The 13,092-nt window shown below is 43.7% G+C and overlaps 2 protein-coding genes across 4 annotated transcripts; one reads left to right on the forward strand and one right to left on the reverse strand.

Moving 5' to 3' along the window:
* Positions 1-230: 230 nt before the first annotated feature.
* On the reverse strand, positions 231-6,189 carry LOC110974341 (protein phosphatase 1 regulatory subunit 27-like). Its single transcript, XM_022225916.2, has one exon. The coding sequence runs from the start codon at positions 3,266-3,268 to the stop codon at positions 2,567-2,569; it is 702 nt and encodes a 233-aa protein (XP_022081608.1). The 5' UTR covers positions 3,269-6,189; the 3' UTR covers positions 231-2,566.
* Positions 6,190-7,131: 942 nt separating this feature from the next.
* Positions 7,132-12,745, forward strand: LOC110974244 (uncharacterized). 3 transcript variants are annotated; one of them, XM_087143923.1, is made up of 5 exons: positions 7,132-8,245; positions 8,386-8,567; positions 9,103-11,010; positions 11,266-11,469; positions 11,708-12,745. In XM_087143923.1, the coding sequence occupies exons 1-5, from the start codon at positions 7,368-7,370 to the stop codon at positions 11,980-11,982; spliced, it is 3,447 nt and encodes a 1,148-aa protein (XP_087000049.1). In that variant the 5' UTR covers positions 7,132-7,367; the 3' UTR covers positions 11,983-12,745. The 3 variants fall into 3 exon arrangements, with proteins under 3 accessions (XP_087000049.1, XP_022081437.2, XP_022081436.2); XM_022225745.2 differs by having other exon boundaries at positions 8,386-8,483; positions 9,154-11,010; XM_022225744.2 differs by having other exon boundaries at positions 7,134-8,245; positions 9,154-11,010.
* The last annotated feature ends 347 nt before the right edge of the window (positions 12,746-13,092 follow it).

Here is a 13,092-nt window from a genome sequence, read left to right on the forward strand (position 1 = left end):
GACAAATAGGGGATTTGTCGTGGCCAAGTTTTGGTGGGACTCGAGCTGTATCCGATCGGTCGGTGATGGAGCCGCGCTATTCGATGCGAAACCTTTGTACATGTATAATGAATGCCAGGTTACGTTAGAGATATCGTCACTCTACGAAAACTGACGGACTCCCAGACCGGGTTGACTGGTTGAGCAATGAAAAATCACAAAAGAACAGTGTGAGTTCAGAATCCACAATGACTGTGTTTGAGTTTAAATGTCATTCCAACCTTAATTTTCATTAGACATCGAAGGACAGCGCCACTTTCGTGCCATAACCTGCAACTCACCGGGTCACCAGTATTGTCCCATTTTCCCCTCATAGCCGTTTTATGACGGACGGCTGATTCTAACCAATCAAGATACCTGATCATACCAATGTCTGTTCTCGACTCAATCCGTGCCGACAAAATAAAGGGTGGGGACGACCACAATTGGAAATCCAAACAGTGATAGTAAATCACCAGACATGATTAATTGGCTGCACACAGGAAAAACTGGAAAGGTCCATAGTGCATTAGTAACCTTCTGCATTTTTTTCTTTTACACCAAGAAGTGTGGGCACGATCCTTACTTGCCCACCGTGAAAAAGTGTGTGAGTGCTATAATTGTTATGTCCTCAGCACCGCCTTGTACCCAAAAATTTACGCCCCTGCCCGTGTACTATTAACAAGTTGTGGTATCGAAGAGGGAGTTTATTTCTCGGTGTATGTCTACTTTTATTCTATTTGTAAAGACACTATTTCAATAAGTGGATGGTGCATGAGCAGTATTCCTTTTTAGTTCTGCCTGATGTATGCCGTCAGCCAATCAAAATGGTTTAAACAGGGGTCAAGTAGGCCTAATTGGCTGCCGATGGGGGCTTCAACCAATAAGATAATACCAGTCGTCCGCCAAACAGAGCCACGTCTGGTCTTGATCAAGCACGTGGTTCCCAAGTCCCGTACTATAAAGTCATCATTACTAGCCTGAACCAGAAAGACAGGTAAGACTCAAGGGATGACATCTCCCGAATAACGGTGATTCATCAGATTCTTTCCGTTGTCTCAGTGTGAAGAATTTCCAAATCGGGAACAAAAATTGCCTGGTTATTGAGAATGGGGTCCAACCGAAGTGGATTGTTTACAAAATTATGATCAATCAAACAATTAGTTTCACCGTGTCTTAATTTAAATGTCTATTGAACGTATACGTCCATATATCGTAAGGCAGGGTTAAACACACCACAAAAACCACACGCACGAAGCTTGACAGTCCCTAGTGACCTACTCTGTCTCGAATTAATTCGTTTCCTCTCACTGAAAACACACAGTGACCTCAGTTTGTCCATGGAGGAATAAGAAAACGCTCCTCCGTGGTTTGTCCAACTCGTGACCTGCAACCATTTATCTTGCGAGGTAGGGCCATGCTGATATACTCAGCTTTGTCTCGCAGCTCACGTAAACATTGGGAAGGAGAACATAAGTACACCAGATAATACTCAAGAGAAAATGAACACATGGTTTAAACGAACGCTAAATCTGTGATCGGTCCTTTCTCCTTCTTTTCATATGGCTCCTGCACGGATAAATTGCAGGGGAACAGTCCAGAAACATGCATCAGGATACTCGCTGAGTTCACGATAACTAAAGTGCATGTGATTTTGTTCATTATGTATCAAAGACCTCGGTTACACAGTTTACACAGTTTATTGTGAACTCGGCACCATACTGAGGCAGGACCCCGGTTTCATGTTCATGCGTCATTGCTGTGACACAAGCAGCAGATAAACAGGTACACATTGCAATCATCAGGTCTCTATAGCTAAGTTTTATGCGTGTACGACAAAACAATCTGCAGGCATCATAAATTGTAATGCACCATTGTGCAAAACAAGATTCAGTTTGTGCCTGAAGCTTCAAATTATTCATTCCATCTGAGCGCAAAAAAAGGCAACTATTGAACGACGACTGTATGGGAATTTGTTACTTGCAGGCTCGTAGAGAGCACTTCCCGCACTGTATACTTGATTAACTTTGCCGTTGAATAGTGAAGCTTGACAAAACACTCCCTTTCCGGCATCATGGAAAGAATAATTACCTAAGCAACTGCTGAACATCCATCCACTGAATCGAGGCCCGGTTATCAAATATGCTTCCAGGGATTACTCAGAAATCCAAATGCGTATAAAAGCTGTTTTTTTTTTCCAAATTCATGATCTGAGCTCTAGTTCAGACTTACAAAATATAAACCTTACCTCCATCGGTGCATACGTAAATTCCTATTTGAAATTGGAGGATTGAGGACTGTTGGGGTTAATGCAACACTTGCCTTTTTGGTGGTAAGATTACGAATCTCCAGTGATGTCAAACCCTCCACTAGTAATTATATGATCCACAGTTCAGTCGGAGTTACATAAATTTTTTGCTTGGTATATTGAGCGAAGCCTTCTCTTCTCACAAATTTTAAAGTGATTTTTTTTTCTACAACGATGCCCTTTAGATTGTATCGTCAACAAAACACACAGACTGAAAGCACGCAAAATCTAGGACCTTCATTACTCAGCCTTCATATTGTCTTTGCGCCCTGTTCCGGGGGCTCTTACTTTACCATTTTGTGTCGAATAATCGGGAAAATTGCAATACTTTTTAAGCAAATGTTGAACCCATTCCGTGACCTTCTGCCACGCCATGCAGCAGTGGGCCCGAACTCGTTCGCACAAGTCGATGAACCTGAAGGCAAAACCGTACCTCTCCATCAGTTCCTGGTGCTGGATTTGCCGGCACATCTCGGTCATGAGGAGGTCAGCGGTGACCAAGTCCTTGGCCAGGTCCAAGGGTGATTCTCCGGCCAGCGTCCTCGTCCACAGGTCGGCCCCGAAGATGATGAGCAAGCTGGCAATGTTGCGGAGTCCGCAGGCGGAGGCGGTGTGAAGCGGGGAGTAGCCATGCACGTCCTGGACGTTGGCGTTGGCCCCCTGGCACAGTAACAACTTGACGGTGTCCAGGTTGCGGTTCAGGACACCCTGGTGGAGGGCGGTCAGCCCGACGTGACTGCAGGAGTCCAGGTCGAGCTTAGCCCCGTGCTGGTTCAAAATCTTGGCCAGCTCGGCGTTGTCCTGCTGCTGAACAGCCGACTGGAGGCGGACATCGGGTGGGAAGGTGATATGGCGGCAGGTCATGAGTTCCAGATCCTCGTCTTCTTCCAAGTCGAGGGAGGGACTAGGGTAGGTGCGATATCTGACTCGGCGCCGCTGCATCACTCTACTAGCCTCTTTACATGATCGGAAATACTCGTTAAATAGTATCACGTTCCTACCCGTTTCCCGCCAGCGCCAGCGGGCTCCTATCGGTACGTCATATTGACAGAACGCCTCACAGTAATTCCTGTGTCTTCAGCGCTGTTCTAAACTACTCCATGTATACACCCATGAGCCAGTTGCACTGCGATTTATGTTTTTTTTTTTCAAGACAGAAACTGTATGGGCCTATTAGAACGGAATTAACTGGAAGTTCACTCCAGTAATAGACAATCCATCTGCACACCAATATGAAATACGAATCCTTCGTGACCACGAGCTTAGACAGTTCTGGTTGTAGAGCGCATTACATGCTGGTATTTACGAAGGAAGCACGCGTAAATTAATGTGAATAGTCTACGGGACCTGCTGGCGATGGTTGGCAAGTCAGCCACGGTACTGCACTGCAGTGAACACGTGAGCTAATACACCGTACTCAACTTACAGTTCGGTTTCAGGCTTGGTAGCATTTTACACGAGTAGGCTACAGCTCAGGCAAAGGACTAACTCCAACCGGCGAGAAAACTCTTGTCTATTCCCAGGAGGGTGACCTGACTGTGACACGCGCTCGTATCGCTTCCAGGCTAGATGTTTTCTTTTTCTTATTATTGACGATTCTGGTAGCAAATTTCGAAGGGCTTGAGTACGTACGGTGCTTACGAGCAGCTCCGTGTGGGATCCTTGTCAGCTCCTCGGAAGAAGAAGGAATATTTTTCTTAACCCTTTGGAGTCGTGAGTTTACTTCTGTAATACGAGCTGTAAATGAAGTTGTTTGATACCTGGTTACAGACGAAATTATCATGTGGTATCGTTCGTCATGGAATATCCATACTTCGCTTCTGTTTTGTGCGGCAAGTACTTCCTTATTGTCATGTGCAGGTATAAGCTGCAGGCATCAAGCCTGCTTAAACATATTATCAGCGAATTCACTCAATGGCATCTGTATTTTCCAACTGTAGATTATTGCCTTTTTGATAACAGGCCATGCGTGCAGTGTGACAGCATTTTTTATTGGCGATGTTGACGATAGGTGCAATCACAAACTGCTGCATGGGCCCTCCTCGCTCCAAAATCTGTTCTCGCCGTGTCTGGTCAGTTGAGTTGTTCATCCTCGTTTGTCCACAAGGCCCCCAGTACAGGCCCTTTATGACCGCCAACACTGGACAGAAGATTCAGGGAAGCAGATCTTGTGTTTCCTGTCCAGTCTTTATGCGCGCAGTGAGTCCCCTGACAATGATGATACATTACTCAGCCGGATTCCAATTTTCATAATCAACTGCTGGGCTGTATCCTTCCTGTATCCGTCCTCAGTTAATTAAACGATTTCCAACAACCGATTTCGCTGGTAATGCTGTTAGACACAAACTGAGGCGGACTGCAAAGTAAATCCAAGCAGCTGGTGTGTAACCAACGAGAGCTTGTGCACACAACTCACCCGTCTGCACACATGGCAAGTGACGGTCTACCAATGGCGTGGCTATGGTGAAATTATTTTGGGGGGGGGGGGCATCTGGGGATGCACGCTTTTTTCAAGGTGTACTGAAGGCTACATGCATTGTGGATACACATACGCATGATACAAAATTTCGAATGGAGAGACATCTGGAGGGGCGTGGATTTCCGTGGGGGGCACAGTAGGTCACTGGAATTTACTGATAGATGGCCGTATGAATTTACTAAGCACTACTTCAATTATTTTCCTCTCTCTCATTTTTCGTGAAGCGCGACGGGAAACGTAAGAACGTCTAGGGGACGTACCTCAAGTGCTGCTGGGCAGGTCGGTCTAGAGGCCCGCCGAGGTCTACTCTACGCGTCGGTGACCTGCCTCCGCACATTGTTCAGACCCTTCAAGTACGAGGAGAGCGTGTTTCAAGTGGCTGCCTACTAATAACCTTCTGCCGTGAGGGATGGATAAGGAGGCCTAGAACTGACCCTAACGATTTATTGTGTTTTTCTTCACCGCGAGAAGGAATGGGCGGGACCGTTTTTGAGAGCGCCTTTTTGTTTTAAATTCCCGTGGAAGTTGAAAAATACATGCATGTATGTAAACATGTGATTTTACCTTGCATATTAAACTGAATTTGAATTAAATATAATAAATTCACTGAATTCCACTGAATTAGCATTTTTTCGGTTATTAGTTGCAAACAACTTCAAAACCATTGAAAAGTATCACTTCGAATTGAATAAGATTAATACAAGTTCAAAGATTCCTTTCTGGCATCTTTTTGGATCTGTTCAAGGTTTAGATCTTGTGCTATGAACCCCTTTTGAATTTACATCCTTCAAATACAAGGAGACACATTTTTATCCATAAAAATCTCATGCTATATAAGTTAAATTTGTCTCCTGAAGACGGACAGAGTACACTGTTCGAAAGGTCGAGTTATTCCCCGGTTCTTCTTAGAACCACACAGACTCAAGAAAGAGATTGATACATGGTGCAACCGCAATCACTTTACTCTTCTAGTTACTTTCACCATGAAAACCTTCAAGTCTTAAAGTTGTAGTTCTTTAGAAAACAAATTCACAGTTTAGTGTTCCGAATCCTGCCTTGCTTAACAAATAAATGAAAGGATCGCATTTTGCTGTCATTTAATGTCACCACAAAATTTATTGATGAAGGAAAAAAGGTAAAAAAAAAAAGGTTTAAAAGGTAATCTTAAAAAGTCAGTAAAAATGTGAAATTGAAGTGACAGAAATTTCACTCGTCATTCCATGAACAGCTGGACGAAACAACAAAACTTGGGAAACGACTGTCCGTCCGCGTCAGTTTTCTCTATCACATTACCATAATTATTTCGATCTTTGACAACCAATTAGCAACCTTGAGATGTTTCTGCGATCACTGACGAAGTTACCGACAGAGCGCGATGCTTGACCCTAAGGTCAATTGGCCGTTGACAGAAGTGTCGGCCGGAATCTACCGCTATGTAGGTTGATTACTTATCTGTTCAAATAAATATAGTATTCATACTGATTCTTGAGATTCTTGAAAATGTCAGGTTAATTGAAAAAATATTCAACACAGCATTTTTCACAAATTGTGTCGACGCTAGATGGCGCTGTGCGATCCGTAAGTGCATAATCACGGACGTATACAAAAGTAAATCTGGACTCCGAATGTCCGTAATCAGCTTATAGAGATCATTGAATCCACTAGCGGCCATTTAAGGGCCGCTTCAAACGTCGAATTTTTGCCGTGTCTAATTCAAATTTTGAGTCAAATGCCCGCTTTTGTTCTCCCTGGCGTCAATAGAAGCGAACCAACTCGCGCATTTGTATTCGGCTCGGTAAAATGGCCGCTGGTTGGCTTCTATTTCATATTATGCATACAAAGGCGTTGCAAGTCCAGATGTTTATATATATATACGTCCGTGGACATAATATGAAGGCTTAGCATGGGGTTACACGCCTTTGGCTTTTGGAAAAGGGTACAGGACAGGACCAACGCGTCATAGTATGTCACACAAGATTTAACCCCAAAGACGCCCAAATCAAGAGGTTATTTCTATTTCTATAACCTCGGTAAATGAGAAACCGTTTCATTGGACAGAATGCCGGTGACTTTATTGTATACTGTTTCCTAGAAAAGACAAAAGAAAACTTTCGGGATGTGGCACAAGACAAGGTGCTGTATATACGATGGGAGATACTCAGCGATACTGGGGAATCCTCAAAACATAAAAAAGCCCCAAAACTCAGAAAGGATCTCTGAATACCTTGTCTGACCAAAAAGTTGGATCGAGCTTAGCGCAGACAGGGAAGGTCTTAGCAGCACAAAAGCAGTGCACACAAGCGATGATAAGTAGTTCACGCAAGCGTAGTGCGCGTAAGACAATTGATCGCACTGTGACGTTTGCAGTGTGTCATGGCGCGTTTCTTTGGTTTCCACATGCAAATCAGTGTTTGTTTTTAGTGTTCATAATACTTAGTGTTACAACGCTATACGTTCAGACTCCATATGGATAATTTGTGATCAAGTTGTCAAGCGAAGCACTCCCAATCTTAAGAGATTTTTCTGCAGGCCTACTGAAAAAAGACAGTCTTTTCGGAAGTAATGAATTCCGTTGTTCGCAAGTTGTTTCGCTTACTCGTAGTCATCGTAGCATGGTACAGCAGTCTGCATCTATCTGGCTGCGTGCTCAGAGAGGCCCCTAGAACTCCGACTCACCCACCAACCATCGTAACATTTCGGCTGCCAGATAGCATCCCCGCCAGTGACGCCACCGATGACTACCTTATCGATTATGAGAAGTTCGAGTTCCACCAAGGATTCTCGTCTACAAGGGCGGATTGTATTCGCCCCTTCGACCCAGTGTCGTCAACAAGTAACCAGCAACCCACCACTGACCAGCTCCAGGACGTCATTTGTGGTGCCCCTCAGTTGCTGAATGTCTATTTGATGGATTCTGATGTTCAAGCAGAGGTGATCAACCTACTTACTTGGTGTCTGGTCACAGTGGCTTTCATTGGGATTGCTTCTTGGGCGTTCTCGCCGCATTCCCACCGACAGGTGAGCCGCCCGCACGGAGACTTCAAGATTCATAAACCGTCTCGCTACGTTCTTCGAAGTTCTCCAAAATCCGCATCTCTGCAGCCACACGTGCTACGCCACCGTGTGGCCTACCTAATGATGTCCCTCGTCTCTGGGGCATCTCTTGGCATCTGGTGGATCTACAACTGCCCCTCCATCAACCCATATCAGTTTGGTGCCTCATATCTGAACTTGTGGACAGCTCCTCCTCTGACCCTTGCTGATTCTGTCTTGGAACAAGCTCTCGAGATTTCAGACCGACTGAGATCGATAGCCATCTCCGAAGGCTTTTTCTACTTTGTTGCCGCTGTCGTTCTGTGCTTCTGTTACCTGCTGGTTTTTGTTTCCTTGTCTCTTCTTCTGCAACCGCCAAAACGTAGATACCAACTCACCACATCCAGGTAAATAAAACTATTTCAGACACAGGCTTGCTTTGCAATGAAGCTTTTCGCGATTGGTTACAATATCAGGAATTTTGTCAATGTTGTAAATGTCCTGCAAATCCATTCTGAAAAAAAAAGAAATTGTATTTCTGTGACAGAGCCAAGTGTCGAGTGAAGTGGACTGGGTTGACGTTCATGGAGATAGCCACCCCTGCAGGCCGGGGCATGGGAGCTACCCTGACACATGCTTGCCATGGTATTTTGGTTCTTCTTACCTCTTGGACAAAGTTCTTCTCTGGCAAACCTGTCTCAAAGGTTGCACTTGCACCTATCATCATAGGTAAATGTACCGCAAAACCGATGATTTTAAAAAATCGAAAAACAAAATTGCTCAAAACTGTTCTATCAACGATTTACTCCACATGTATTTGAAATGTTTGGCCTTTTTGGTTAAGTTGTTACCGATACAAAAGAAATGAAAAATTTGCATTGGGAACGCCCAACATAATAAAAACTTTTCTCCTTTCATGGGTAAAATAATGGGTTATTGGTACTGGTTAATGTATGTTAGTGAGTATTTTAAAATAATTGGTCATTTATTACGTAAAATAATGATGTTGAGCACCCTAATTGGCCAGGGGTAGATGTCCATTTTAAAGACATTTCTTCTTATTAATTAGATCTTATGATTATTTGAAAGGGTAATAGAGAACCTGCTGAGCTAGCACTTTTTACCAAAAATCAGTCAACCTGTTTAAGTTTTTTAATCGTTTTAGAGAAATTAGGCAATTAAATCAATTTATACTTAGACTAGCGATGGGAAACTGGAAAAACACTTCTCACACTTACCCTATACCGGTGACTTTTGCCGACAGAAATTGAGCATGGCATAACTGATAATTGCTCTGTCGTATTTCCAACTTCAGATGTTGGACGCCAAGATAGATCCACACACAAACCTAACAACGACAGCAAGAATGAACTCGTGGAGAAAACACAAGACCAGAAATTTCTACTCCCGAAAGACGATGCGTTGGTGTACAATACACAAATCGACCCACACGTGGAACATGCCAACAACGACGGAACAGAAAACAAAGCTACTGTCAAAGTCTCCTCAAAGAAAGTATCACCAAAACCAAGGGGTGATGCATTCTGTCAACCAAATGAGACTAGGGCAGCCAAACAGAGCAAGGGACTTACGGAATCATCAAACCATCAGCCCGAGGATCAGATACTGGCTGAGAAGTTGGATCTGCAACATTCGGAGCTTCTGGGACATTCTGGTGATCACACAGTTGATCGTCATAACCAGCAAGCCGTGAAAGACATTGAAAAACAGACTGTTAGACAGAAGCCTGTAACTATTCTGACCACAGGAAACTCTGCTAATATTACCGAAGAGGACTGTGTAAGAGTTAAGGAGTCTACCACACCGAGTGCAGAGGCTCCTACTCAGGCCATAGATTCCGAATTTCTGGGGAAGTCATTTGAGGAGATCTCAGACAGTCGACGGGAAGACAACAGATCCCAGCTAAGTTGGTCCTACAAACTTCAACATCAAGCTTCAACCGAACCGAATATCAACTGTCATCTAGAAATCAAAGGTCCACAATTGAAGAGGACAGAACAAGAAGAAACCAAGCAAGCACTGGGAACTCAACTCCAGCTGGACGGCCAGAACATCAGAGATGACGGTCACAAACAGTTGCAGCAACCTGGTTCACCCAGAAAGTCACTGTTCCAGAGGACAGCTGAAGTCCAACTGCGCATACAAGCTAGCCGTGAGGGACGAATAGATCAACAGCGGCAAAAACAACTCCAGCCAAAGAAGGTTGGAAATGAAAGTCAGAAAAAATCTAAAAAGCAAGAGGATCTTCATAGGCAAGCTGGAGTGTGCGAACAGGCACATTTAAACCGTCAAGATCTGAACATATCGGGATGTTTCCGCTTCAATGCCTGGAGCCATCCCGAGCTTCCCACGTTGGACAACTTCGTCACGTTCTATGCAGAACAAAAACGAAAGGAGAAGGCGGTCCAGTCTCAATCAAGTCCTGAAGCGAATAATGAGAAGCTACAACACAGAATATCTGGCCAACAAATAGGTCTGAAAACTCAACGTAAATGGAGCCAAGATAATGATCTGAAAGGGCCGGATATCGATAAACAGGGATGCTTGCACTTCAGTTCCTGGCACAGTCGAAGACTTCCGGCCGTGGTCAATATTCTCACCGTTTTACCTCAGAGATATGCAGAACTTCGAATGAAGTCTAAATCGAATTTTGAGGCTCAACGCGAAATCTTGAATCGAATGCAAGCTGAACAACAACTGCAGCGTGGTAGAGAACCAAGAGACCAGACCGAGACTAAAAGACTTGGACATCTAAAACCGGAAGTTAAAGGCCATCCACATCAGGACGGTCGCCATCAACAGACTGATCTACTTAAACGACACGCTGAGTTCGGGGACAAGACTTGGTTCCAAAGACTAGCTGAAGCTCAGCAAAGACTGGCCACCAAAACCCAACATGAGAAAGAGGCCACCTTTCAGCGGCTGACAAAACGACCATGCCTGCATCAACTTAAACAGCCTCGGGCCAGAAACGCAGAACAGACAGGCGTCCGACGGAGCGAAGACCTTCAACAAGAGAGACAAGCTGAACGAAGACATCACACTGACTCCGGGGAGCCGGTAGAGCAAAGAAATGGTGGAATTTTGCAACAGTCAGAAGAACTGAAACCAGAACAAAAACTAGACCAGCGAGACCAAGGATTGGGGAAAGGTATGCTTTAGGAACCTGCCTTCTAAACTTTATATGTCACAACACCACTGCCAATATCTTTGTGTTTCTCATATTTCTTGTATAGGCCTACAGAGACCTTTTTGATAACCTTCCTCAGTATGAATTGACTTCCTTTTCAAAATCCCCTTCAAATAAAGGATGACAACCAACATAAAAATCTCCATTATTACTATAATCACCATCAGCTACACTGACATGACAAACTGGTACCTGTTTATTATTTTTCCGGGGTAGCTTTCCAACCTCCAAGCCACTCGGGTAGCAAACCAGACATTCGAGCCAGGAGACTCTCGGTGCGATTTGCGAACGACGCGTCCCTGAAGGAAACCGCCTTCATCGTCGAAAACCCGTCACAGGAAATCGTTAGCCACTCCGTCATTAAGCCAGAAAATGTCACCACCAAGTCAGGATCGTCCAGAGTATTGAAAGGCATATTGGGTTAGTTTTTACACTGGAGTATTGTATTTAACTGAGCTAAATCGTTACCCACACATGACCTAAAGATTTAACGATAATATGGTGAGTCCACTGGCCATTGACGTCTTGATAACACCTTCTTGGATAAACTGTAACGGATAGCAACTGACAAAGATTTTTGATGACTGATAAGAAGAGAAATGTATTCCTGGATTGACCAATATATGAACTCGCTCACTTGCTTCCTACTACTAACCAGCTGACGCCAGACGTAAGCGTCGGTCTTGCCCTCGTCGTTGGATCGAGCTCCCTCCCCTTCCCGGCGGTCCATATGCAGCGGAACAACGAGCTATCGCGGCCGCCATGGACGCCGAAAGATGCCGAGCTTTGGCCCTGGAATTGGAGAAAGAAAACGCTGCCGTGGACCACCGACAGGTCGAGCCACTGAAGACAGCGCGCTATCCACGACGAGTTTACAACGAAGCGTTCAAAATAACAGGAAAACAGCTCTACCGCGAGGAGCAAGAGAGCTGAACTCGCACAAAGAACTTTTCAAAATCTCTTTGAAGCAAAAGATATTGACCAGTGCTTTGGGGATCGCAGTCAACACAGATACAACAAAACTCAAGGGGTCCACTCATTGCCTTTTAGAATTGCTTTTAAATACTGAAATGAAAATAAAAACGTACATTGGAATGTATTTTTTTATGCACTGAAGAGTCACCAAGAACGTGATTTATCCTCACCCATTTATCTCACCAAAATTAAACTGTAAAAGTGAAACTGGAATTGTGCCTTAGTAACCGTTGCAGTAACTATTATTTATAGAAGAGAAATAATATTACCAATAGGGAAATAATTTCATTCGTGTTGAAATCAACTCATACCTTTTATGGAAAAAAAAGATAAAAACGGGAAATTCTGTCAAGAATTAAATGAAAATGTAAAGTGGTTCTGAAATTGTCTAAGAACACAAAAGTCATAGTGACTACAAAGCAAATTGAAATGAAATCAATTTTTGGATTCAATGAACCTGCAATGAAATAAAAGCGATATACAACAAAAATTCCAAAATCCATACTACTTAAACAGGACTTTTTAAAATGATTTTTACTTCTCAGTCTCCTTGTTACAGTGCTGGACTGTACAACTCAGAATCAATACGGAAAAACCTTGGATAATGACTCTAAACTTATGACTCAAGTTCGGTCCTGTAGTCAAAAAATTATAAAACACAACAATTACTGGAAAGCGCATTCAGAAGGTAAATAAACGGAATCATGTTTTCAAAATGGTACTGCAGTTTTACAGTTAGTTTTCCTTTTGATTTAATTAATCTGTAAAATGTCCACATCCCACCGCCAAAATATTCCTAAACATGAGTAATTAAGACATTACTCGGTAGAGGAAGAAGTTCAGTTTCTCTTCATCCCGATTTATCAATGCTTGCAGTGAGCGTCATCTGAGTGTCGTGAAAACAGAGCTAACTTATCAGGTTGTTATTTGTAGGTGGTTGCTTTTTTTATGGAATTCCACGACCTAGTCTAGTCACGTGGCGACACGATTTGTTTGAATTTTATTGATGCCGGTGTTTTAATTTGGAGTTAAATTCACGATGAATGACCGGGTGGTGCTTAATGCACT

This window comes from Acanthaster planci, linkage group LG01 (genome assembly GCF_054643075.1).
Source record: "Acanthaster planci isolate LZ-2023a linkage group LG01, COTS_SCS, whole genome shotgun sequence".
NCBI classification, from domain to species: Eukaryota; Metazoa; Echinodermata; class Asteroidea; order Valvatida; family Acanthasteridae; genus Acanthaster; species Acanthaster planci.